We start from the raw sequence: 13,123 nt of genomic DNA on the forward strand, positions 1-13,123 counted from the left end.
GAGCTAGAAAACTAAGTGCCTTGTTTTCCAAATTCTGTACGAACTTTAGGAACTGATAAACTTAGAAGACTCTGAGATCTGAGATTATAGGTACTCCTAGAGGCACTTAACAATGCATTAAGGTCATTTGTGGTTTTGCTAATGATAGCCTTTAATGATGTTTGAAATCATTCTGAATCTTTGAAATTGCACAAATACTGAGTTCAGGTGCGGCTCTCACCTGCCGCAGTGTGACCGAGGCTAGGTCAGCTAGAACCAAGCCAGCGCCATCTAGCGATCGTCACTTTGCATCAAGGCTTCCTTTGACGTTTGTGCACGCACGAGATGGTGGTGGTACTTGTCTCAGATAGAAATAAGTCTGGGGAATGTAAACTAACAGGACTGCAAACAAAGTGACGACTTATTTCGGCCCTACAGTTCCGAAGCCTATTATAATAATATGTATTAAATGTACATCTGTATATCAAAATAATGTCAACCGTTATGAAAATGCGTTCCGATCAATATAATAACGCAGTGTGCCAAGGCGCGCTTTTGAGTTTTGTCCCTCTCAAGACCCCGTCGGTAGAGAGGAAGTTTTGGTTTTCAGACGGTCCTGGAGAACTCGGCGATAGTTTAGGGACCCGTTCCCCGCGGCAGAGAGCTTGGAGCCCGGCCACTGCAGGCTCTCCCACCCCACCCCGAGACGAGATCCAGGCCGGCAGCGGGAGGAGCTCCCAACACCGCACCCGACAGAGAGGAGCTCCGACTTCAGCGGAGGCCGCGGCGAGACCGGGGGCTCGAGTTGATAGTCAGTCCGGAAGGAGGCATGGATTCGTGGGTCCGGTTTAGCGCTCAGAGCCAGGCGAAGGAGAGGTTGTTCAGGTGAATAAAAAGAGAAAGGATAATAAATAAATAAATAATAAAAAAACAGGAGACCTCGGGAAATAGACACCGTGTTTTTCAAGTAGATACCTGTACAGGAGGTAGGCTAAGCAGGTTTAAACACATGGCATTGAGATAGTATGCAAACAGACACGTATTTATGTTACAGCATGGCCGATTTGTGTTTGTAACATGCTTAAAAGATACGGTAGCAAGCTGTCTAAACTATAGTGACTTTGCCCTAGTCCACCTGCGACCCCCGTGTTCGCTAATAATGGAATGGTCCACAGCAGACCGGTCGTTATAAGCAGGCGTGACTTTGCTTATATGAGAGGTGCTGCCTTCGCGTCATACTTTACAGAAACCAGCGTTAATATCACAAAACGAGAATCAATCTTCACCTTTTGATTGCATTACTTCGATTGGACGGGTATTAGTTTACTAATAGACACTGACAGCCGTTTCTCTTGTATTGGAATTAATTAAAGATGTGTCTTTGAAATCCCCTTTCATAATTACTGACAGGTGTATTCAGAAGTTTCCGTGCTTCACTTCAGCCTGCACCCTGATAAGGAGCAGCTGGGCTGTAGAGCATTTTACAGCTCTGTTGAGCCACTGTGAAAACTCCCAACCCTTTGCGATGCAGTTTGATCCAGACCTGGTTTTACTATGAGTTGAATCAGACACACAAGCTTGTTACCTATACACTGAAGCTAAAACACGCAATGGGAGCCTTATCCCTGAAGAAAAGGTTTCGCTTGAAGTAATATTATTTGGTGAGGCTATCGGAGATCTTGTGACAAAGTTACTTGAAAACGCTCCCCCAGTTCAGTGAGATTGAAACAGCTGTCACACGACTGGGATAAGTCACCATTTTCCAGCTACTGGAAAGCCCCAGAGTGCTTGTGTAATAGGCAGAGCCGTCACCATGAGAGAGACCAATCAGCCTCACAAAGGTTGCATTCTCAATTAGGAAGACATGTGCAAAACCCCATGATGTTTCAGCCTTGCATACTTGAATTGGCTGAAGTCTCTTGTGTTACTCCATGCATGGTATGCATTATCGAAGTGCTGTGTAATGCACAGTACAGATAAACGCTTGCTGTTCAGCCACTGAGGTCAGATATAATGTCTTGAACTCAAACGGATGGTAAAGTGAAGCTGGACTCCTAACTTGTGCTGTTAGTAAGCCAGCTTTTGCAAACACTAATAACACTGAGATTGTACACACACCTCTCAACGTTCAAACGGGACATTTCGACAAGGTGAACCAAAGAGAGTAAGTAGGTTCCAATTCCTTGTTTTTTTAAACTGGCCCCTGACACAGATATTGTTCTGCAGTTGCCTGCTGTAGGTATGTGTAACGAAGGCTAGATCACCTGTCTTTATATTATATATAGCACTGCTGTGTGTGGACAGAGTAAAACTAAAGGAAACTTGATCCAAAGTGGCAGATCACTGGATGGAGCTGGGCTGGCTCTTAGACACCATGACAGGCAGCTGAAGTCTTGAATAATTGCAATAAGAGCCACACAGAATGATTGAAAACATCATAAAAAGTCAAGGGGCAGTAAAAACAAATGGAATCTACTTGTTCTTTAAATGATTAACTTTAGGTTTAACAGAATCCTTAAGCAGGGATCGAAATAAGACTCAGAGCTAGTCCTGGTTTTACTACCATGAGTTTAATAAGACACACCTGAGCTTGTTACCTAGACACTGTGGCTCATGGAGCTCGTAATAAAACCTGGAATGGGTGAAACTGCTATGCAGTAGGAGTCTTATTTCCATCCCTGCTTAAGTGTTAACCTCGGTGATCACTAATCAGCCTATTGATAAGACCGTTCCTCCTCGCACAACGCTAGCGCTCGGACACCCAGCCTCCTCTCCGACTGAAATTCTCACACGCAGCGAGGCGGTCCATGTGAGCGCGGGTCATGTTGTCAGTTTTCGCCGGTTTAATTTGACAAGCTTATTAGAGCCGTTGAAAACATAAGAAACAAGAGCATTGTATTGTGACAGGCAGAAAGCCAGCAAGCATGATGAGCGTCCCGCGGAGGTGGAGGATGCAGCCCTTCTGTTCCACACAGTCACATGGAGCTGGCTGCACAGAGGGGCCTCTCTGTGCATTAGGAGTGTGAAATGGATTGCCTTTTCATTATCACTGCCTTCTAGAAGTACATCATGCTGGATCTAATAATAATCCAGCTGTCTGTCTGTCTCTCTATCTGTCTGTCTGTCTATCTCTATCTATCTGTCTGTCTATCTATCTATCTATATCTATCTGTCTATCTGACTGTCTGTCTGTCTGTCTATCTATCTATCTGCCTGCCTGTCTGTCTGTCTATCTGTCTCTGTCTATCTATCTGTCTATCTGCCTGTCTGTCTGTCTATCTGTCTCTATCTATCTATCTATCTGTCTGTCTGTCTATCTGTCTGTCTGTCTGTCTGTCTATCTGTCTCTATCTATCTATCTATCTGTCTGTCTGTCTATCTGTCTGTCTGTCTGTCTGTCTATCTGTCTCTATCTATCTATCTGTCTGTCTGTCTGTCTGTCTATTTATCTATCTGTCCGTCTGTCTGTCTGTCTGTCTGTCTGTCTATCTATCTATCTGCCTGTCTGTCTGTCTATCTGTCTCTATCTATCTGTCTGTCTATCTATCTATCTGTCCGTCTGTCTATCTGTCTGTCTGTCTATCTATCTGTCCGTCTGTCTATCTGTCTGTCTGTCTATCTATCTGCCTGTCTGTCTGTCTATCTGTCTCTATCTATCTATCTGTCTGTCTGTCTGTCTGTCTATTTATCTATCTGTCCGTCTGTCTGTCTGTCTGTCTGTCTGTCTATCTATCTATCTGCCTGTCTGTCTGTCTATCTGTCTCTATCTATCTGTCTGTCTCTCTATCTGTCTGTCTGTCTGTCTGTCTGTCTGTCTGTCTGTCTATCTGTCTCTATCTATCTATCTATCTGTCTGTCTGTCTATCTGTCTGTCTGTCTGTCTGTCTATCTGTCTCTATCTATCTATCTGTCTGTCTGTCTGTCTGTCTATTTATCTATCTGTCCGTCTGTCTGTCTGTCTGTCTGTCTGTCTATCTATCTATCTGCCTGTCTGTCTGTCTATCTGTCTCTATCTATCTGTCTGTCTATCTATCTATCTGTCCGTCTGTCTATCTGTCTGTCTGTCTATCTATCTGCCTGTCTGTCTGTCTATCTGTCTCTATCTATCTATCTGTCTGTCTGTCTGTCTATTTATCTATCTGTCCGTCTGTCTGTCTGTCTATCTGTCTGTATCTATCTGTCTGTATATCTGTCTGTATCTGTCTGTCTATCTATCTGTCTGTGTCTGTCTGTCTGTCTATCTATCTGTCTGTCTATCTGTCTGTCTATCTGTATCTGTCTGTCTGTCTGATTTATTTATTATTATTATTATTATTATTATTTTATTTATAATACGGCTTGGAAAAACAACCCCCACCTCTGATTGGTTAAACAGCATCACATGACTGCTGTAAAAATAGCGTATACGCTTGTCTTGCATACGGATGAGCTGCTGCTTCACACTGTATGAATGTTTAAATAGCTGCTTTATAAGCAAACCACTTCGGGCTGTGCGCCTCTCATGAAATATACGCACACCTGGGGGGTTAAAGGCCCTTGGGATCACCTCGGGATAATCACCACCCAGGGTGCGTATATTTCATGGGAACCGCACGGGGGCATTATAAATGAACAATGCCAGGTACAGCAGTGCTGCTCGTGTGCTATACAAAGAAAACCAGAAGAACATAAGAAAGGTTACAAACAAGAGGAGGCCCCATTCAGCCCATCTTGCTCGTTTGGTTGTTAGTAGCTTATTGATCTCAGAATCTCATCAAGCAGCTTCTTGAAGGATCCCAGGGTGTCGGCTTCAACAACATTACTGGGGAGTTGGTTCCAGACCCTCACGATTCTCTGTGTAAAAAAGTGCCTCCTAAAGTGACTGAAAAAGTGCAGTATTCAGCGTTCAGTTGGTAGCAGCCTGTGTAAATGACACATGCCAGAGGCCCATCAGTTCATAGAGGGGATCCTATCTTACAGGATCGAATATGACAGGTTCTACTGTATATCTGCATGTCTGTGTGTCTATCTATACACACACACACACTTGATAATGTGAAATGTAATGTTATGACACATGCTGTTGCTGTTATCTGCTGTGCCAGTATTGCAGAGGTAACCAGCTGTCCATTACTTTCAACCGGTGCAAAATAGTTTTTAAAACCTGATACAAATCAGTAAATCCCACTGTGTGAATTCAACAAATGCTAAATTGAAATCTCCCCTGTCGGGGTCCTGCTGTAGACCAGCTTTTAAACACAAGCCGATCACCTCGCTGCTGCTTTTCTGAATGCCATTTTTAAAATTCCTTTTTACATTTCCCTTGCTGGTGTGTTCTGTTGCTCCGCGAGTTATGACCTTTGTTTCTCGCTAAACCTGCCTTGACCTGGCTTTGTTGCTTGTCTGGAGAATCCACACAGCCGAGCACAGAACAGCCTTTCTCGTTCCATTCAGTCCATGTGAAAATACGACCCACTCGGATCAAGTACTTGTGCATGAACTGCTCCTTTCAGTGCTGTGCTGATGCGTTCCCCTCCATCTCTCCCCCTCTCTGTGTCTGCAGGGCTGCCCAGTACGCCTGCACACTCCTGGGGTACACCTTCCAGAAGAGCGGGGCGAGCCCGGACCTGGTAGCAAAGATCAAGCAGCTGGAGGCTCACATGAGCCTGGGGAGAAAGTGTGAGTAGTGCTGCTCTTCTCCTTATAAAAGCTTCCCACAGTAAGAGCACAGCAGAGTGTAATACAACTCAGTGAGCGCATGGTGAAGCACAGAGAGATATAGCAAAAATAGGAGTTAATTAATTAAAGACTGGAGTAAAGGCTTTGAAAATATGGCTCTTTAATCAAGCAGAGAAATGCCTGGAACCGTGCCATGGTAAATGCACGTGAAGCGTCTGCTTTGCTCTTGTGTCCCTGTGTGTGTGTGATGTGCTGTGGCTGTGCCTCACAGTGTTCCTCTATGGTCGTGTCTCTGTGTCTCTGATCTGCTCTGGCTGTGCCTCACAGTGTTCCTCTCTGGTCGTGTCCCTGTGTGTGTGATGTGCTGTGGCTGTGCCTCACAGTGTTTCTCTCTGGTCCTGTCCCTGTGTCTCTGATCTGCTCCGGCTGTGCCTCACAGTGTTCCTCTCTGGTCCTGTCCCTGTGTCTCTGATCTGCTCTGGCTGTGCCTCACAGTGTTCCTCTCTGGTCCTGTCCCTGTGTCTCTGATCTGCTCTGGCTGTGCCTCACAGTGTTCCTCTCTGGTCCTGTCCCTGTGTCTCTGATCTGCTCTGGCTGTGCCTCACAGTGTTCCTCTCTGGTCCTGTCCCTGTGTCTCTGATCTGCTCTGGCTGTGCCTCACAGTGTTCCTCTCTGGTCCTGTCCCTGTGTCTCTGATCTGCTCTGGCTGTGCCCCACAGTGTTTCGGCTGGGGAGCTCTGCAGACGCTCTGGAGGCAGCGAAGCGGGGGGTGCACCTCTCCGACAGTGTCCTGCGACTCTGCATCACCGTCGCCCACCTCAACAGGGCCATGTACTTCGCCTGTGACAACGTCCTGTGGGCCGGGAAAGCCGGGCTCGTCCGCAAACTGGACCAGGAGAAGTGGAGCCAGCGGTCCTTCAGGTACTGGATCGGGGGGGCTGGGGTCCAACAACCTCTCCAGGTCACAGCTCCATTTCTTTAGAGCGTTTTACAGCACCAGGGAATCTGCTGTAGTTTGGTGATACAGGGTGACCTGTAAGTCAGGCAGCACTGGCAGTGTCGTGTATTCTGCCCATTAGGATTCTCGCTGTTAAATCAGGCGGACACACCTTGTTGACTGTCTGCACCACACAGCAATCTGAACTCTTTGCTTAAAGACAATTCACGTCTGAAAGAAATAGAGAGACAACTAGTATTACCAGGTGTGCTTCTGCTGTCTGACTTGTGGAACTAGCATATCAATAGCAATAGAAACAGTAATGGTCTAAATAATAATAATAATAATAATAATAATAATAATAATAATAATAATAATAACATCATCATCTAGGGGTAACGATACACTAACTATCACTGTAGCATAGGAAAGCATTGTAAAGCACAGAGAGGAATGGTAAAGCATAGGGAAGCATTGTAAAGCACAGAGAGGTATGGTAAAGCATAGGGAAGCATTGTAAAGCACAGAGAGGTCTGGTAAAGCACAGGGAAGCATTGTAAAGCACAGAGAGGTCTGGTAAAGCATAGGAAAGCATTGTAAAGCACAGAGAGGTATGGTAAAGCATAGGGAAGCATTGTAAAGCACAGAGAGGAATGGTAAAGCATAGGGAAGCATTGTAAAGCACAGAGAGGAATGGTCAAGCATAGGGAAGCATTGTAAAGCACAGAGAGGTCTGGTAAAACAGAGGGAAGCATTGTAAAGCACAGAGAGGGCTGGTAAAGCATAGGGAAGCATTGTAAAGCACAGAGAGGGCTGGTAAAGCATATTGATAAACATGGCAAACCAGGGTATACTATGGTAAATGCACAGTATAATCATGGGAAAAACATAACTTTTCGAAGGGGTATAATAATAGTAACACTTGCCTCCTCTCCCTCCAGGTATTATCTGTTTGCCCTGATCATGAACCTGAGCCGGGACGTCTATGAGCTCAGCTTGCTGATGGAGAGAGAGCTTCGGGGTCCCAAGGGCAGCAGTGTGTGCTCCAGCCCCGTCTCGGAGAGCAGGGAGGCAGCGTCGGGGTCGGGCCTGGGCCTCCCCGCGCTGCCCCAGCGCCTGCGAGCGCAGCTCCTCCTGCTGGCCACGGTGCTGCGGTGCAACCCGCCCCTGCTGCTGGACCTGCTGAAGAACACCTGCGACCTGTTCATCCCGCTGGACCGGCTGGGTCTGTACAGAACCAACCCCGGCTTCGTGGGGGCCTGCGGGCTCGCCTCCTCCCTGATGTCCATCCTCACCATCACATACCCCTGGCTCAAACTGAAACCCTGAGGGAGGGGGCGCCACACACACACACACACACCCTGATACACACACACACACACGCGCACACACAAACACACACACACACACCCTGATACACACACAAACACACACACACACACACACGCACACACTGATACACACACACACACACACGCACACACACACACACTGATACACACACGCACACACACACACACACACACTCCCTGCTCTCCATCCTCACCATCACATACCCCTGGCTCAAACTGAAACCATGAGGAAGGGGACGCCACACACACACACACACTCACACGCACACACACTGATACACACACACACACTCCCTGCTCTCCATCCTCACCATCACATACCTCTGGCTCAAACTGAAACCCTGAGGGAGGGGACGCCACACACACACACACATGCACACACACACGCGCACACACACACACACTGATACACACACACACACTGATACACACACACACATATGCACGCACGCACGCACACACTGATACACACACACTTTTTCAGTGTCTTCATATTGAAGAGCAGTTCTCGTTGAAACGTTTGTCGTTATAAATGTGTTTTTTGTTTTAAAGTCAAACTGTTAAGAACAAGGGGAGCTGTATAAAACTCATCTTCGCTTTACTGCCACTCACATTTCTTTTGTGTGTGTGTTTGTTTTTTACACTCGTCTCTGATGATTCTGCAGTGTCTATATTATCAAGCTGTACCGAGCGCTGTGCAATTGACTGATCATGATATCATCCACCTTGTAAATGAAGATTGTAAATAAAATGTAAAAAAAAAAAAAATGCTTTGCCTAATTCAAACATATGTACAAAAATGAATAAATAATTTGAGAAGCAGGAAAGACTCTGACTGCGATGGTAATATAGAGTGTGTGGATGCAGAATGCCAGCGGCAGGTGAGTTTATTAATAAATACACACGGGTGGGCTAATTCATTCTCTGTGTGTCCTGTTTCAACCTCAAAGCAGCTGTGTTTTCTTCTTCTTTCAAACAGCAGGAGTTCATTGAAGACGGGAGTCTAATGGTTTGTAAACGCAGTCCTGCAGGGCGTGATTCAGTTTATATGGATTCACTGTTGTAAAAGGATAACCTACAAGTGAATTAAATATTTCCTATTGAAGTGGTTTTAATGGAGCCACCATAGGGGATATAACAGACGAACTTGTCTGTTGCCATATGTGTTTATTCTTTTTCAAGGGACTCCTCCTGCATGGACCGATTTGAGCACCATAACTCCGTACTCCCCACTAAAACAGTCCTGTAACAGATTTCAGAGTGCTGTTTTATGAGATGTGATCAATGTTAAAGATGTACCATCTTGTAATATTCACCACATCCCCTAATGCTGAAGACTGATACATGACTTGTTTAGGGGAGAGATTTATCCCGCAGAATACGACGTGCTGTTAGAAATCGCATTACTGTAGTTGAAGATCTGCTATAAATTGAAGTCATTAAGGAGGCTGTGTGGTCCAGTGGTTAAAGTCCAGGGCTTGTAACCAGAAGGTCACGGGTTCAAATCCCACCTCTGCCACTGGGTGTGTGACCCTGAGCAAGTCACTTCACCTCCTTGTGCTCCGTCCTGCGGATGAGATGTTAAATCAATGTCCTATTGTAAGTGACTCTGCATATAATGCACAGTTCACAGCCTACCTCTGTAAAGCACTTTGTGATGGTGGTCCACTATGAAAAATTATATCAAAATAAAGATGTTATGTTATGTTATTTGGTAATTAAAATTGTGTCCCTTTTTGCAAATGCATAGTTTTTCGGTGTCAAGGAAGCAACTGCTGCGCAGTTTTTACAATGTATAATGTAATGAAGTCAGCAGTTTTGGCAAACTTTTTTTTTTTAATGATTTCTCTCCAAGCGAGACAGCGATGTCTTCAGGTCCCCACCCCTCCCTGCACGCTCGTGGTAAATAACGGATTGCACTGGCCGAGGTAATTTCCAGATTCCCCAGGGCGTGCACGCATCACATGCGGATGAACCGTGCAAATCAATCACAGTAAAAGTATTTTCATATACGGCTCCGAGCGCTCCCTGCAGCCCGACAGAAGGAAAGTGACCGACTTGCAGCAAGGCGTCTGTCCGCGTTGCGTTGTGCTGCACTTTGATTGGGTCTCGCTATCCGAACCGTTCAAACACGGAGTCCGCAGGCGGGTTTTCTCTCCTTCACTCATAAAACTGCATCAGTTTTTTTTAATAACACCTAACATCAAACTCAACGCAGCATACCTCGGAGGAAGTTTAGGCTTGGCATCCCATTCCAGCTGGAGGTAAGAATGATCCTGTCTTTATTGATGTAATTAATGGTTGTATTAACGCGTTACGAGTATAAGTGTGTTTAGTTTGGGCATCATGTGCTATTCCACATGGTATCGCCCGTGTTTGTGAAGTGACATTTTAAGTTATTTTTTAATTTTATATAACAAAAAAAAGCATGACGTTAAATTCCTTTCTTTCTTTCTTTCTTTCTTTCTTTCTTTCTTTCTTTCTTTCTTTCTTTCATTTCAGTCGCGACAATCCCTGTTCTGCCAACTTAGCCAAAGATGTGTGTTTGTAAGTGTTTTAAGACGCTCATTCATTAAGACGCTCGTTTTAAGACGCTCTTTTTTTTAAGACGCTCGTTTTAAGACGCTCGTTTTAAGACGCTCTTTTTTTTAAGACGCTCGTTTTAAGACGCTCTTTTTTTAAGACGCTCGTTTTAAGACGTTCGTTTTAAGACGCTCTTTTTTTTAAGACGCTCGTTTTAAGACGCTCTTTTTTTTAAGACGCTCTTTTTTTTAAGACGCTCGTTTTAAGACGCTCTTTTTTTTTTTAAGACGCTCGTTTTAAGACGCTCAAAGTCTCAATTAAAAAAAAATCATTCCACTTTAGAAACTTTTGATTACAATCCGTTTTGATGGATTTGTTTTGATAAGGGGCGCATTATTCTTGCAGTGTATCTGCAGATTCGCCTATAATCAAGTTTTCACTGGGACACGCTTCTGTATGATTGTGTTGCCCGGCACAGATCCAGTTTAACCCCTGAATTAAAAACACGATTCTTTGAAATCTCACATGACTCGAGTTTATTAGTCCAGAAAGAAAAAAACAACAGCGTGCGAGGTATATATTAGCACACAGAGCAGCTGGCTGGAATGGTCTGTCTGAGCAAACATGGATTCAGAATCCCCTTCTTCAATTCTAACGGTGTCTGTATACTTTCACAGCTGCCTTGCTGCTCTTGTGAGTGCAGATGCGTTGGGGATGTTCAGCATGAGAGGACGTTTTCATGTTTAACTCTGATGGTGACGACGCTCTTGTGATCACAGAATCAGCTCAGTGACATAAATCCATCTGATTTTACATGTGGTCGTTTCTCCTCTGAGCTGAAGGCTGACATGAGAAACGCGGGTGTCGTTTTTGATCCAGATCTTTCATTCGAGGCACACAAAATTGTGTTTTCTTTTTCCATTTAAGAAATGTTGCTAAACTAACACGGTCTCTTTGAGGATTGATGATTGCAAAGCTCTTTTCTCTGGTATTTCAAGTTGTGTTTTATCTCGATTGCAGCTTGTGTAAAATGCTGCCGCCAGAGCAGCGTATTTTATACTTACTTATATTTTTTATATAATAATTTGTGTCGCTGCTTTTCAAAGTAAGAATTAAAACTACGTTTTTATATTTTTCAATGTGTATAATGTACATGGGTATTTTACCATCTTATTTTTAACTGTCTCTAAATTGTTTTGCATGTTATAAATTTGTGTTATTTTATCTGTAAAGCGCTTTGAGGCGGTTTGTCACGAAAGGCGCTATATAAGAAATACAGATCTATTGATAGCGATTTCTATTAAAGACATTGAGAAAGACTTCTAGTGGAAACGTGTTGTTGAAGGTATTGCGTTTCTTTTAGTACGTGTATAGATCAGTGAATCCTGGACAGAGCCCCGTTGTCTCAAGCAGCACGCAATCCTATCCCTGTAGTTTATAATTATGAATTTAACACAGAGAGGGGAGTTCGGGGCGTGGCGTGACGTGGCCTGGCGGGGCGTGGCGCGGCGGGGCGGGCATTGTACCGGGCAGAGCATCTAAACTGGGGGAGAGCGCAGGGTGACGGGTGGGTTCAAGATCCAGTCAAATCTATAGTGCTGGAAATGAGGCTCCCATTGCAATACTCATGGGAAGGGAATTATTGCTATCATTATAGCCCTTTAAAAAGTTTTAAGGTATATTTTGTTTGTTTTAATATGCTTTACCAGACCTCTCTGTGCTTTACCATGCTTCCCTATGCTTTACCAGACCTCTCTGTGCTTTACAGTGCATCCCTATGCTTTACCAGACCTCTCTGTGCTTTACAATGCTTCCCTATGCTTTACCAGACCTCTCTGTGCTTTACAATGCTTCCCTATGCTTTACCAGACCTCTCTGTGCTTTACAATGCTTCCCTATGCTTTACCAGACCTCTCTGTGCTTTACAATGCTTCCTTATGCTTTACCAGACCTCTCTGTGCTTTACAATGCTTCCCTATGCTTTACCAGACCTCTCTGTGCTTTACAATGCTTCCCTATGCTTTACCAGACCTCTCTGTGCTTTACAATGCTTCCCTATGCTTTACCAGACCTCTCTGTGCTTTACAATGCTTCCCTATGCTTTACCAGACCTCTCTGTGCTTTACAATGCTTCCCTATGCTTTACCATACCTCTCTGTGCTTTACAAAGCTTCCCTGTGCTTTACCAGACCTCTCTGTGCTTTACAATGCTTCCCTATGCTTTACCATACCTCTCTGCACTTTATAATGCTTACCTATGCTTTACCAGACCTCTCTGTGCTTTACAATGCTTCCCTATGCTTTACCAGACCTCTCTGTACTTTACAATGCTTACCTATGCTTTACCAGACCTCTCTGTGTTTTACAGTGCTTCCCTATGCTTTACCAGACCTCTCTGTGCTTTACAATGCTTCCCTATGCTTTACCAGACCTCTCTGTGTTTTACAGTACCTGCCTGTGTTTTGCCATGCTTTCACTGTGCTTTATTAAACTTCACTATGCTGTTACTGTGGAAAAGTTTTATAGGGAAAAAGCAACAAACCCTTAAAAAGTCTCTCTGTGTTGTGTTTCAGGAAGCTTTGTGTAAGACAATGGCAGAGGAGCACGATCAGAACGATGAAGTAAGTTGCATTGGCGAGGCTCAGTCTCCCGGGGCTCACCAGCACAGGCATGT

General features: G+C 44.7%; 2 protein-coding genes across 4 annotated transcripts in view; both read left to right on the forward strand.

Annotated features, from left to right (window-relative positions):
* Positions 1-495: 495 nt before the first annotated feature.
* On the forward strand, positions 496-8,019 carry LOC131703211 (peroxisomal membrane protein 11B-like). Its single transcript, XM_059006183.1, has 4 exons — positions 496-864; positions 5,522-5,637; positions 6,357-6,558; positions 7,516-8,019. Exons 1-4 carry the CDS (start codon positions 809-811, stop codon positions 7,901-7,903), a joined length of 762 nt encoding a protein of 253 aa, XP_058862166.1. The 5' UTR covers positions 496-808; the 3' UTR covers positions 7,904-8,019.
* A 1,934-nt stretch (positions 8,020-9,953) lies between these two features.
* The window catches only part of LOC131703271 (perilipin-2-like), a 30,031-nt gene continuing 26,861 nt past the window's right edge, over positions 9,954-13,123 (forward strand). For all 3 annotated transcript variants that reach the window (XM_059006378.1, XM_059006379.1, XM_059006380.1), the window contains exons 1-2: positions 9,954-10,190; positions 13,023-13,070. In XM_059006378.1, coding sequence (XP_058862361.1) covers positions 13,041-13,070 — 30 coding nt within the window. In that variant the 5' untranslated portion in view covers positions 9,954-10,190; positions 13,023-13,040. The remainder of the gene's footprint in view (positions 10,191-13,022; positions 13,071-13,123) is intronic.

The sequence above is a fragment of the Acipenser ruthenus genome, chromosome 32 (genome assembly GCF_902713425.1).
Source record: "Acipenser ruthenus chromosome 32, fAciRut3.2 maternal haplotype, whole genome shotgun sequence".
NCBI lineage: Eukaryota > Metazoa > Chordata > Actinopteri > Acipenseriformes > Acipenseridae > Acipenser > Acipenser ruthenus.